The sequence below is a fragment of the Mobula hypostoma genome, chromosome 6 (genome assembly GCF_963921235.1).
Source record: "Mobula hypostoma chromosome 6, sMobHyp1.1, whole genome shotgun sequence".
Lineage (NCBI taxonomy): Eukaryota > Metazoa > Chordata > Chondrichthyes > Myliobatiformes > Myliobatidae > Mobula > Mobula hypostoma.
The window spans coordinates 70,780,593-70,794,279 of record NC_086102.1 but is presented as its reverse complement, the minus strand read 5'-3'; the positions used below and the strand labels follow the sequence as shown (position 1 = coordinate 70,794,279).

General features: G+C 40.3%; 1 protein-coding gene across 1 annotated transcript in view; it reads right to left on the bottom strand.

The window, feature by feature from the left end:
- The window catches only part of c6hxorf58 (chromosome 6 CXorf58 homolog), a 57,150-nt gene that overhangs the window by 40,576 nt on the left and 2,887 nt on the right, over nt 1-13,687 (bottom strand). Inside the window, 3 exon segments of the mRNA XM_063049917.1 lie at nt 8,061-8,172; nt 8,591-8,685; nt 9,541-9,640. Of these exon segments, the coding sequence (XP_062905987.1) occupies nt 8,061-8,172; nt 8,591-8,685; nt 9,541-9,640 (307 nt within the window).

The following is a 13,687-nucleotide window of genomic DNA, read 5'->3' as shown; positions in this document are numbered from 1 at the left end:
GGAGGAGATTGCTGAGCCTCTGGTGATGATCTTTGCATCATCAATGAGGATGGGAGAGGTTCCAGAGGATTGGAGTGTTGTGGATGTTGTTCCCTTATTCAAGAAAGGGAGTAGGGATAGCCCAAGAAATTATAAACCAGTGAGTCTTACTTCAGTGGTTGGCAAGTTGATGGAGAAGATCCTGAGAGGCAGGACTTATGAACATTTGGGCATAATATGATTAGGAATAGTCAGCATGGCTTTGTCAAAGGCAGATCGTGCCTTATGAATCTGATTGAATTTTTTGAGGATGTGACTAAACACATTGATGAAGGTACAGCCGTAGATGTAGTGTATATGGATTTTAGAAAGGCATTTGATAAGATACCCATGGAAGTCTTATTGAGAAAGTAAGGAGGCGTGGGATCCAAGAGAACATTGCTTTGTAGATCCAGAACTGGCTTGCCCACAGAAGGCGAAGAGTGGTTGTAGACGGGTCATATTCTGCATGGAGGTTGGTGACCAGTGGTGTGCCTCAGGGATCTGTTTGGGACCCGTTTTGGGACTCCTACTCTTTGTGATTTTTATAAATGACCTGGATGAGGAATTGGAGGGATGGGTTAGTAAATTTGCTGACGACACAAAGGTTGGGGATATTGTGGATAGTGTGGAGGGCTGTCAGAGGTTAAGGCGGGACATTGATAGGATGCAAAACTGGGCTGAGAAGTGGCAGATGGAGTTCAACTCAGATAAGTGTGAGGTGGTTCATTTTGGTAGGTCAAATATGATTGCAGAATATAGCATTAATGGCAAGACTCTTAGTAGTGTGGAGGATCAGAGGGATTTTGCGGTCTGTGTCCATAGGACACTCAAAGTTGCTGCGCAGGTTGACTCTGTGGTTAAGAAGGCATGCGGTGCATTGGTCTTCATCGACCATGGGATTGTGTTTAGGAGTCAAGAGGTAATGTTGCAGCTATATAGGACCCTGGTCAGACCCCACTTGGAGTACTGTGCTCAGTACTTGTCACCTCTCTACATGAAGGATGTGGAAACTACAGAAAGGATGCAGAGGAGATTTACAAGGATGTTGCCTAGATGAGAGGCATTGATTGCATTGATTGTCAGAGGCTTTTTTCCCAGGGCTGAAATGGCTAGCATGAGAGGGCATAGTTTTAAGATGCTTGGAAGTATGTACACAGGAGTTGTCAGGGGTGAGTTTTCTTACGCAGAGAGTGGTGAGTGCATGGGATGGGCTGCTGGCGGCGGTGGTGGAGGTGGAAATGATAGAGTCTTTTAAGAGACTCCTGGATGGATACATGGAGATTAGAAAAATAGAGGGTTATGGCTAAGCCTAGGTAGTTCTAAGCTAAGGACATGTTCGGCACAGCGTTGTGGGCTGAAGGGCCTGTATTGTGCTGTAGGTTTTCTATGTTTCTATGTTTCTAAAAATTGCTTTGATTCCATGTTGATATTATGAGTATATTTGTTTTTATAACCAGTAAGATTACTAAATATGTAGTAATCTTGGTGGTAATCTTTCACCTTTTTAATATTGAATATTAATTGTAATAATACATTTCAGACAACACGTTAAAGGGGGAGCTATTTACAGTGTTTCACTTTACATTATTGCAGAAGTGACAAAATCACAAACAGGATTATTTTTCTTTTTAGTGCATTTATTGATGCTTACATAGGGTTGAGCTGGTGGTGCATCACCTTTTACATTACAATTACCTCTATTATACAGTTACATAATGGTTACTTTTTTCTGTCTAATTCAGATCAATGAAGATAAAAGTCTTATTATTTCTTCATCTCCTTTGCTTCCGATAATCCACTGTCCAATTCAGCATCTGGCTCACTTGGTAGTGCTCCCTTTAATTCAGTGTTTTGAACACTCCCTTTAAACCCTTTGAGGTGCCAATTCCCATACTTGCTTCAATTTCACCTAGCTCTATAATTAGCAGGTTGAAAGCCTGGAAATCAGATTTCTGATAGAAGCAGAACAACATTTTGAATTTCAGCAATATAAAAAATTCTTATTATCATCTGACTCCAGTACCTGACCATAACATTGGAAGGCAAATTAAAAGTGTCAGTTTTAACCTCTAACTTATTTTTATATAATTCTTATTCTTATAATTGTTGAATGAAACATAGAAACATAGTAAACCTAAGGCACAATACAGGCTTATGTACTTATTTCAGAAATTACCTAGAGTTACCCATAGCCCTCTATTTTTCTATGCTATTTTTCTTCTCCTCTGTACCTACTTCCAAGCACCCTAAAAGTGTGACCTCTCGTGTTAGCCATTTCAGCCCTGGGAAAAAGCCTCTGACTATCCACATGATCAATGCCTCTCATCATCTTATACACCTCTATCAGGTGACCTCTCATCCTCTGTTGCTCCAAGGAAAAAAAAGCCAAGTTCCCTAAACCTATTCTCATAGGGCATGCTCCCCAATCCAGGCAACATCCTTGTAAATCTCCTCTGCACCCTTTCTATGGTTTCCACATCCTTCCTATAGTGAGGCAATCAGAACTGAGCACAGTACTGCAAGTGGGATCTGACCAGGGTCCTATATAGCCCTTTATGGCTCTTGAACTCAATCCCACGATTGATGAAGGCCAATACACCGTATGCTTTCATAACCACAGAGTCAACCTGCGCAGCAACTTTGAGTGTCCTATGGACTCTGACCCCAAGATCCCTCTGATCCTCCACACTACCAAGAGTCTTACCATTAATACTACATTTATCATCATATATGACCTACCAAAATAAATCATCTCACACTTATCTGGGTTGAGCTCCATCTGCCATTTCTCAGTCCAGTTTTGCATCCTATCAATGTCCCACTGTAACCTCTGACAGCCCTCCACACTATCCACAACATCCCCAACCTTTGTGTCATCAGCAAATTTACTGACCCATCCCTCCATTTCCTCATCCAGGTCATTTACAAAAGTCACAAAGAAAATGGATCCTAGAACAGATCCCTGAGACACACCACTGGTCACCAACCTCCATGCAGAATATGACCCATGTACAACCACTCTTTGCCTTCTGTGTGCAAACCAGTTCTGGATCCACAAAGCAATGTCCCCTTTGATCCCATGCCTCCTTACTTTCTCAATAAGCCTTGCATGGGGTACCTTATCAAATGCCTTGCTGAAATCCATATACACTACATCTACTGCTCTACCTTCATCAATGTATTTAGTCACATCCTCAAAAAATTCAATCAGGCTCGTAAGGCACGACCTGCCTTTGACAAAGTCATGCTGACTATTCCTAATCATATTATGTCTCTCCAAATGTTCATAAATCCTGCCTCTCAGGATCTTCTCCATCACTTGCTAACCTGAATTAAGACTCACTGGTCTATAATTTCCTGGGCTATCTCTACTCCCTCTCTTGAATAAGGGAACAACATCTGCAACCCTCCAATCCTCCAGAACCTCTCCTGCCCCCAGTGATGATGCAATGATCAGTGCCAGAGGCTCAGCAATCTAATTGTAGAATATCAATATGGAACACACTTTTAAGTACTGAAAAATGATCTTTCCCGGTGTATTTGATGAATAAACTCTTCTCAGGTTTCCAGCCTGGTACAGTTATCGATCTTAACCAATGCTTCAATGACAAATTCTACCATCTTCATCAGGGATGATTCCTAGGCATGTATAGTCCGGTGGTATTTACATTCCTGTCATCTGTTCCTCTTGATTGGTTGGTCCTCATCCAACCAGGTTTCCGCTGCCCCACCTTGCTTACAATTGAATTCCAGTTCTTCCTTAGAGTGACACCTTTGCCTTTGTTAAAATTCTTTTTCTCTAGTTTTATTTCAATGGCTTCCTTCATCAGGTGGTCCCAAAAGCCATTGGTGTGGCACAGTAGTTTTGTGCTGTCAAAGTCAGTCCTACGGCCATTGCAAATGCAATGTTCTGCTCCTGCCAGTTTCTCTGGGTAAATCAAACGGATACTCCTCCCGTGCTCCTTGATGTGGGTTTCCATTGTGCGCCCCACTTGGCCAATATGTGCTGCTCCACATTCACAGGGAATCATGTAAACGCCAGCTGTCCTGAGTCTCAGGTCACCCTTGAATCACATAAAATGTGATCTGAGCTTCCTTACGGGTTTGTGGATGGTATTAATCCAGTATTTCTTCAGGATCCTGGTGATCTATGTTCCCTCTAAGCTGTGTGCGTGTGCACACGCATACACGTTTTTCAACCAGCGCACAAAGGAAATTAATGTGTGCACAAAAGGTTAGTTACCTAAAATAAAAAGGGAAAAATACTGCAAAATGTCTGTGTGAGGAATGGCGCGCTACACAGTCTCTCTCTCTCTCTCTCTCTCACTCTGTGCCTTGTAAAGGCATGAAAAACACATCATTATAGTCCCGCCAACATCGCACACGCACGGACACACGCACCAAAAAAAATTATACTTATTGAATATAATATTTTTAGCTAACTGTTGTTGTTAACTAGTCAGTTTTTTTAAATATCACAATGCACGTCACTAATTTACGTCACCTCACCTTTCCTGTTCCGGTTTGTACAGCTGCATCACAGCGGCAGCTATGTTTGGTGGACCGTGTTCAGACCGTAAAGTTTACAAAGATCTGTTTCAAATCCTGTAGATAGCTTCCTAAGTTTTTATTGAAAAAAATATTGATTCACTATGTCGTATTCAAAAGAAGTGAAGGGTGTGAAGCGCAAAAGAACTGCAAATTTGTTTAAAGTTGAATGGCTTAACAAAATAGTAAAAACTGCTACACCGAAAGCTCATGAGGTCATGAACGTTCAGCTTTGAGAAATATTTGTGTATGATTTGGAAACTGGAGTTATCTGTTTGTATTGTCGTTACGCGAAAGTTGCTGGAAGATTTGCTATTGGAAAGAAGTGGGATGATATTTGGAAACTTGACTTTTTGAAGCGTCATTTGGCAAGTAAATCGCATTTGGACAGAATGCGACAGGACCTATCATTACCCGGTACAGGAATGTTACGCATGTTACAGTTGAGTGCAGATAAGCAAGAGCGAAAACGATCAAACCCAGAGATTAAATTTCTTATCGACAGTGTGTTGTTAGCTGTTAAAATGAATAATTCTTTACATTAAGTACAATACATTAATGAACATATGGAAAAGTATGTTCAACTCCCAGACAGCAAGCGAAGCAAAAATTATGCCTTCAAATTTCTGGAGACTATCAACTATTTTGTTCAGAAAGACATGTTTGAAGAAATAGCATCAGCAGATTTTCACACGTTAGCAGTTGATGAAACCACAGACATATCTGTCAACAAATGTCTCATTCTGTACTTCAAATTCAGATCTAAAGATTGTACAGTTTATAAAACACTTTTTCGCAGAATAGTTCAGCTGCAGGCGTGTGATGCCTCCTCTATTATTTCAGCGATCAAGCAGTTTTATGAAGAGAAGAAGCTTGACCTCCATAAAATGGTGATGTTTACATCTAATGAAGCGTCGGTAAGGTTGGGCAGAGTTAATGGTGTTGCAGCAAAGCTTAAATAGGACATTGCACACTTAGTTCAGCAACACTGCGTAGCACACCGTGAAGATCTGGGCATTTGCAATGCATGGAAAGAAGTCAAGTTAATCAGAGACATTGAAACTTTGATGAGAACCATCTATACAATGTTTTCTCAATCTGCAGTTAAAAGATGCGAATTTAAAGTAATTGCAGAGGCCTCTGAAAATGAAGCTGTTGCTTTCAGGCCACTTAATGAAGTCAGATGGTTATCTAGACACTTTGCATTGCAGGCAATAATAAAAAACTATGAGGCACTGATCATATACTTTAAAGAAGATCAGTTAAATGACCCTGTGGCTAAATACTGTCACAAGAAATTAATGAACATCACATACAAAGTAGCTTTACAGGTTTTAAGTGATGTCTTTGATGAACTGGCTGCACTGTGGATTCTGCAAAAGAGTGGCCTGACACCGATTGATTCACTTCATTTTGCACGAGGCAAAATTAACAAGATAAGAGAGCAGTATCTGGGAGACAATGTTTCGTGGAGTGACGAAGTTAAAGTTTTGCTAAGCCAACAACGTGAAGAAAGCGTCGCAGTAGATACAAGTTCACTGTTGACTTTTATAAATAGTCTTTGTGTTCATTTAGAAGAAAGGTTTCCTGAAGATGAGGTACAAGAATGGTCAGCTTTTGATTTCTCTCCGATTGCAAATTGTGACTTCAAATTTGGCGATGAACAAGTTAATGCCTTATGTCTAAAATATCATGATTTTCTAGCTGAAAATACTGTAATAGTTATACAGTTTAATGATTTCAAATTTTCCATGCAAGAAATAATGAAATCCAAACTGATTTCAAACTTTGCTCAAATGGTGGCATTTGTACTTCAAAATGAACAGTTTTGCGACTTTGCACAGTTGATGGACATTGGGGGAACATTTCTTGCGTCTTGTGCGGACTGTGAGCAAGGTTTTAGCCTAATGAATCAACTCAAAAACAAGCTGAGAAACCGTTTAGGTGAATGTCATTTGGATATGTTAATGAGAATCAAAAGCTATCAATTGGATGGAAGTTCTATTAGTCTAGATGGAGTTTACAAAGAATGGGTAAATACCAAAGACAAGAGAGAGAAAATATAACTGAGTGATTTAAATATGTATGTTATTTTGTTGTTATTCTGTGCAGTTTTATGTCAAATATTTTGTAAACCTACATAAACCGTGCCATGTGTGCATTCAGTACGCACATACTTTTGTCACAGGAAAAAAATTTGCACAACATTAGATTTTTGCGCACACTGACTACTAAAAATTAGAGGGAACATTGCTTGTGATCATTCCAGAATCTGTGGAAATATAGGGAAGACAGGTAGTAGCGACGGGCTCCTCCTTGTTGCTAGGTTTCCTGGTTTTTCCATCGGCCCTTTTAAAGGCCCGATTGATTTCTTTCACCTTCTGGCTATTCTGTTGGAACGTCGTGTGTAATTGTCTATTTTTACAGGTGGGACAGCGGAAACATGATTGGATGAAATCTAACCAATCAGGAGGGATGGATGATGGGGGTATATATGCCACCACACTAGACATGTCTAGGCATCATCCCTGATGAAGATGGCAGACTTTGTCATTGAAGCGTTGGTTAAAATTGATATCTGTACCCAGCTGGAAGTCCAAGAAGAGTTTATGTTTAGGTACTGTTTATCATGGTGCTAAATGGAACAGAATAGAAGGGTCTTAGTGGATCGCAACCTGGATGGAGGTTGTACTGCCAAGGTTGCCTAGGGCCCTCTCAGAAAGGAATACATAGAAAAAAAAATCAAGTTTCCAATCTTGCTGTGTCAGATGGTAACAGAATTGGTTCTGCATCAATAATGAATACCTTATTGTTGTTCAATGCATTAGGGAAAGCAGTAAAATATTGGTAAGAATGAAACCCAGCATGGGGCATATGTTATAGTCAATAGATAGATTGAAGAGGGCAAGGAGAAAAATTCCATACATAAGATGTTACTAATACCTAATACATTAAATCAGATCACCAAAAGAAACACCAATTGGGCAACCAAGCTTTTTTTTTCAATAAACTGCAATGCAGGTGATTATTAAAGGAAAAAATAATTTTATTACAGTATGATTAATAAATAATTAGAATACAAAATTGAAACAATTAACAATTATTTAGAGTATGAATTTTAAAATTAGTTATTCATTAGAAACAATGTATGGCCAGCTATATTTAAATGCTTATGTAGAAACAAATTAATACTACTTTCACATTGCTGAAGTAGACATTCGAGTAATTTGTGTATACACAGATTAAGATAATCCCAGTATTGAATTTATATTGAGAAGTTACAGAAAGGAAGAGTGTGTTAGGAACTGGGTACATGAATACAGACATCAGGCAAGGACAGGATTGGGTTTAGATATAATCCTCCAAATAGATAGCTCAGTAGAGCACATAGTTAAAATGCAGTCATGAAAGAGGAGCATGAATTTCACCTGCCAAACTCAATAAAACAACACCTTTAAGGGAAGACAACTGAGGGTAAAAATCAGAATTACCTCAGTTGCAGGCTTGATTATTCTTTTTCCACTTAAATATTGATTCTTGTAGTTTCCAGTATGTTGAAAAATTTTAAACACAAGAAAAGGAGGAAATTCTTCTCCAGCAAATCTGATGAAAAATAAGAATACAGTAGATGAGGTTAGCTGTCTTACGTAACTGTGCCAATTTCGTTTTGTTAAAATTTATGCATAACGTGTCCTTGGTCCACCTTTCAATATTAAACCTTATAAATTCAAGCATTTTATTTCACCAGCTGGCCAAGGTCATGTTTTGTTAGTGGCAATGAAGCACCAAAAGCAAAATGGCTACATGATTTTGGGCTAAATGAAAGATATTGGTGTGTGGTTAGTTCTGAAATTAAAAATATACAAAACATATTAAACTGCAGAAAGCTATTGAATTTTGTTATAATCACTACAACACACAAAATAACCATATATGGACATATGCTTGATCATGTTGCATTCTCTTTTCTTTATAGACATATGGAAGTTTATTTTGTTTAGTAGATTCTCACAGAACTTACCTGAACCTAACTTTATATGCCATCTTGGTATCTTTCAAGAGTTCAGCCTCAGAGGGTTGTAGTTTCCTTAAAATGTCAGTTGTCAGACAATGTTCCTGTTACAGGCGGAAAATTAATGGATTTATACAGATTTTGAAACAAATACATTCGAAGATAAACTGTAATTTGTTTGCAGGCAAAAAGACCGCTGACCACTAATGTAATGATTAATTCTTAAGTGAAAAATAATCACCAATTGCTGGGAAGGATGAAGTTGCATTTTTTAAATATGTCATATTTTAGTGCAGTACCTAGCTCTAACGGTCAAAGATCAAACCTAACTTCTGTGTGGAGTTTGCACACTCATGTAAGTACATTACAAAGGAACCAAAGGGGTGTTGATTTGTGTGTGAGGAAAAGAAAACAGGATTGATGAGATTGCTCTACTGGGAACTGGCACGGATCTGGTAGAATGAATGGCCTCTCTTTGCTCTGTAAAAGCAGGACATTGCTCTGATTTTGGATGTGTTTTGCTGCTCCGTGTTCAGAGTGCTTTTATCACTTGTATCACTGATGACTAGAAGGGTAGGTATGTCCTCAGCATCTGTGGACATGGATGTACAATGTCCAATTATGGATTAATTTGCAAGTGAATATTTATCTCTGGTGCACCAGTCTGGGAAAAAAATCATAAATAGTAGGGAAAGAGGAAAGGGATGACTTCCCAGTTTAATAGCCTGCCAAAACATGTGCCAGCTTGTACTCCTTCAGTTTCTTCGACCTTCTTATTCTGGCTTCTTCCCCCTTCCTTTCCAGTCCTGATGAAGGGTCTCAGTCCAAAAATAAGAACTGTTTACCCGTTTGCGTTGATGCTGCCTGACCTGCTGAGTTCCTCCAGCACTCTGAGTGTGTCCCTTAAGGATTCCAGCTGCAGAATCTCTTGTGTTTGTAGGTTATTCAATTACACTTACTGCAGCACAGATTGTGTGCTTGAGTAGGCGAAATAACAGTTTATTTCTGTAGGAAATCCATGAAGTCTGGATAATTCTAGCTGCAGAGTCTGGATCAATTCTGAAACAGAGAAAGATTATCGGATCACAATGGAAATCAGAATCAGAATCTGAACCATGTTTATTCTCACTGACATACGTCATGAAAAATGTTGTTTTGCGGCAGCAGTACAGGGCACAACATAAAAAAAACTATAAGTTAAACAGGAAATTAATAAGTAATGCAAAGATGAATAGCCAGGATGTGGTTATGGGCTCATGGACTGTTCAGAAATCTGATGCCAGAGGGGAAGAAACTGTTCCTAAAATGCTGAGCATGTGTATTCAAGCTCCTGTACCTCCTCCCTGATGGTAATAATAAGAGGGCATGTCCCAGATGGTGAGGGTCTGTAATGATGGATCGTGTGCACTGGAGCCTCCATACTGGTACAACAGTGAGAATGCTCTCCACAGTACATCTGTAGAAATTTTCTAGAGTCTTTCATAACATACTAAAATCTCCTCAAACTCTGAATAAAGTATAGCCACTAGCATGCCTTCTTTCTGATTGCATCAATATGTTTTGGCCCAGGATAGATTCTCTGAGATGTTGACATAAGGAACTTGAAGCTGCTCACCCTTTTCTCTGCTGACTCCTCAATAAGGACTGGGGTGTGTGTTTTCCTGAGTTCCCCTTCCTGAAGTCCACGATCAATTTCTTTGTCTTACTGGCATTGTACAAGGTTGTTGTGACACTAATCACTAGCAGATCTATCTCGCTCCTATACGCCTCTTTGTCACCATCTGACTACCTGCCAACTATAGGGGTGTCATCAGTGAATTTACAGACAGTGCCTGAACTGTGCTTGGCCACTCAGTACTGAGTGTAGAGGGAGAAGAGCAGTGGGCTAAGCATATATCCTTCAGTTTATTTAGTTATTGACATTACTTATTATCAGATTGGACACTACTCAAAGATTGAGTTGTAAACACGAGGAAATCTGCAGATGCTGGAAATTCAAGCAGCACACGCAAAATGCTGGCGGAATGCAGCAGGCCAGGCAACATCTATAGGAAGAGGTACAGTCGATGTTTTGGGCTGAGACCTTTGGTCGGGACAAATATTGAGTTATTTTGGCAAAAAGGCAATCAGAAGAAATGGTAGAAGGTCAGCAAAGTAATCTTGAGACACCTGATATGCCAAGACATTACGGGATAGCAGATTAGGCTAGAGGGCTCATATGGTCCACTGTTGCTTATACTACTAAAGCAGAAAAACAAGCCTTGTCTAATCTACAAAGCCATCCCCATAAACATGCTTCATAAACAACTTCAGTCATGCTCATTGGATCTTACAATGTCCCAGGCTTGTTCACCACTGTCTCCTCGTATGGACTGCTCACTTTATAAAAAGACTCACCAGAGGTTGTGATACAATGGCGTACAGTTGTAAAGAAGAAATTCTGAGAAACCTCAAAGTTGAATCTACAGAACGAGCTGCATTCTACCAAGTTTACACTGTACTTCCCCATGTTGAGTTCCTATTAGGAAGAATAATTGAGGATACCAAGTATACAGAGAGTATTAGGAGTGGGAAGGACTGTACTCCTAATGCAAGTGTCAGACCATAATCACAAACAAAACTGGCTTAGTCTTCAAGGATAAAGTTGCCAAGCTGGGTCTGCAGTGGAGAACCGACTGAATGGAAACCTCTCCATGGCCTTGAATTCACCATGCATGTACAGCTACATTTATCCATAAGACTATAAGACATAGAAGCAGAATTATACTATTTGGCCTAGTCAATCTGCTCCGCCATTTTGTCATGGCTGATCCAATTTTCCTCTCAGCCCCAAACTCCTGCCTTCTCTCCATATCCCTTCATGTCCCGACCAATCAAGAATCTTTCAACCTCTGCCTTAGATATACATAAAATGTTGGACTCCACAGCTGCCTGTGGCAATGAATTCCACAGATTCACCACTCTCTGGCGAAAGAAGGTCCTCCTCATCTCTGTTCTAAAAGGATACCCCTCTATTCCGAGGCTGTGCCCTCTGGTCTTAGACTCCCCCACCATAGGAAACATCCTCTCCACATCCACTCTATCAAGGCCTTTCACCATTCGATAGGTTTCAATTAGATCACCCATCGTTCTTCTGAATTCTAGCAAATACAGGTCCACAGCCATCAAATCCTCTTCATGTGACAAGCCATTCAATTCTGTATTCAATCCATTTCATTGTTAGCAACAGTGACTATTGCACAGTACTGATGAGAATCAAAACCTTTGTTTTTTTCAATGAGAATGCCCTCCATTAAATTGTGCAGCTCAAAACTGGGAATCCATGAGGCATCAACAGCTGAACAGTATTCTACCACCATCTATAATCTCACGTCCCAGCATGTTCCTCAATCTACCTTTATTATCTGAACTGCAGACCAAGGTTGCATCACAGAGTGTAGAAAAACAGGACAGAAGCAGAACTGATTTTGCACTATAAAAATCAGGTCAAATCTGATCTGGTTAACTTTTGCTCTGTCGTTTCAATCAGCAACTATATGATTAAACAAAAAACAGAAACCTGCTCACTCATGTGTAGATTGAGTTCTATCAAGTCTCCTCAGCAATCACTCAGCAATTTAGTACATGGACAAAAGAGGCAATTTCCAGAGGTAAACTGAGAGTGAATTACTTTTATGACTTACAGCAGACTGAAAAGCTTGAGCATATAAACATTAAGAAAGAGGATATGCTGGAGTTTTTGGAAAGCATCAAGTTGGATAAGTCACCAGGACTGGACGAGATGCACCCCAGGCTACTTTGGGAGGTGAGGGAGGAGATTGCTGAGCCTCTGGCAATGATCTTTGCATCATCAATGGGGATGGGAGAGGTTCTGGAGGATTGGAGGGTTGTGAAGGTTGTTCCCTTATTCAAGAAAGGGAGTAAGGATAGCACAGGAAATTATAGACTAGTGAGTCTTACTTCAGTGGTTGGTAAGTCAATGGAGAAGATACTGAGAGGCAGGATTTATGAACATTTGCAGAGGCATGGCTTTGTCAAAGGCGGGTCGTGCCTTACGAGCCTGATTGAATTTTTTGAGGATGTGACTAAACACATTAATGAAGGTAGAGCAGTAGATGTAGTGTATATGGATTTTAGCAAGGCATTTGATAAAGTACAACATGCAAGGCTTATTGAGAAAGTAAGGAGGCATGGGATCCAAGGGGACATTGCTTTATGGATCCAGAACTGGATTGCCCACAGAAGGCAAAGAGTGGTTGTAGATGGGTCATAATCTGCATGGAGGTCAGTGACCAGTGTTGTACCTCAGGTATCTGTTCTAGGACCCCTACTCCTTATGACTTTTATAAATGACCTGGATGAGGAAGTGGAGGGATGGGTTAGTAAATTTGCTGATAACACAAAGGTTGGGGGTGTTGTGGATAGTGTGGAGGGCTGTCAGAGGTTACAGTGGGACATTGATAAGATGCAAAACTGGGCTGAGAAGTGGTAGATGGAGTTCAAAGATGTTGGGATTAAGTGTGAGGTGGTTCATTTTGGTAGGTCAAATATGATGGCAGAATATAGTACTAATTGCAAGACTCTTGGCAGCGTGGATGATCAGAGGGACCTTGGGGTCCGAGTCCATAGGACACTCAAAACTGCTGCACAGATTGACTCTGTGGTTAAGAAGGCATATGGTGCATTGGCCTTCACCAATCGTGGGATTGAGTTTAAGAGCTGACAGGTAATGTTGCAGCTATATAGGACCCTGGTCAGACCCCACATGGAGTACTGTGCTCAGTTTTGGTCGCCTTACTACAGGAAGGATGTAGAAGCCATAGAAAGGGTGCAGAGGATATTTACAAAGATGTTGCCTGGACTGGGGAGTATGTCTTATGAGAATAGTTTGAGTGAACTCGGCCTTTTCTCCATGGAGTAACGGAAGATGAGAGCTGACCTGATAGAGGTGTACATGATGATGAGAGGCATTGATCGTGTGGATAGTCAGAGGCTTTTTCCCATGGCTGAAATGGCTAGCACGAGAGGGCATAGCTTTAAGATGCTTGGAAGTAGGTACAGAGGAGATGTCAGGGGGAAGTTTTTTACGCAGAGAGCGGTGAGTGC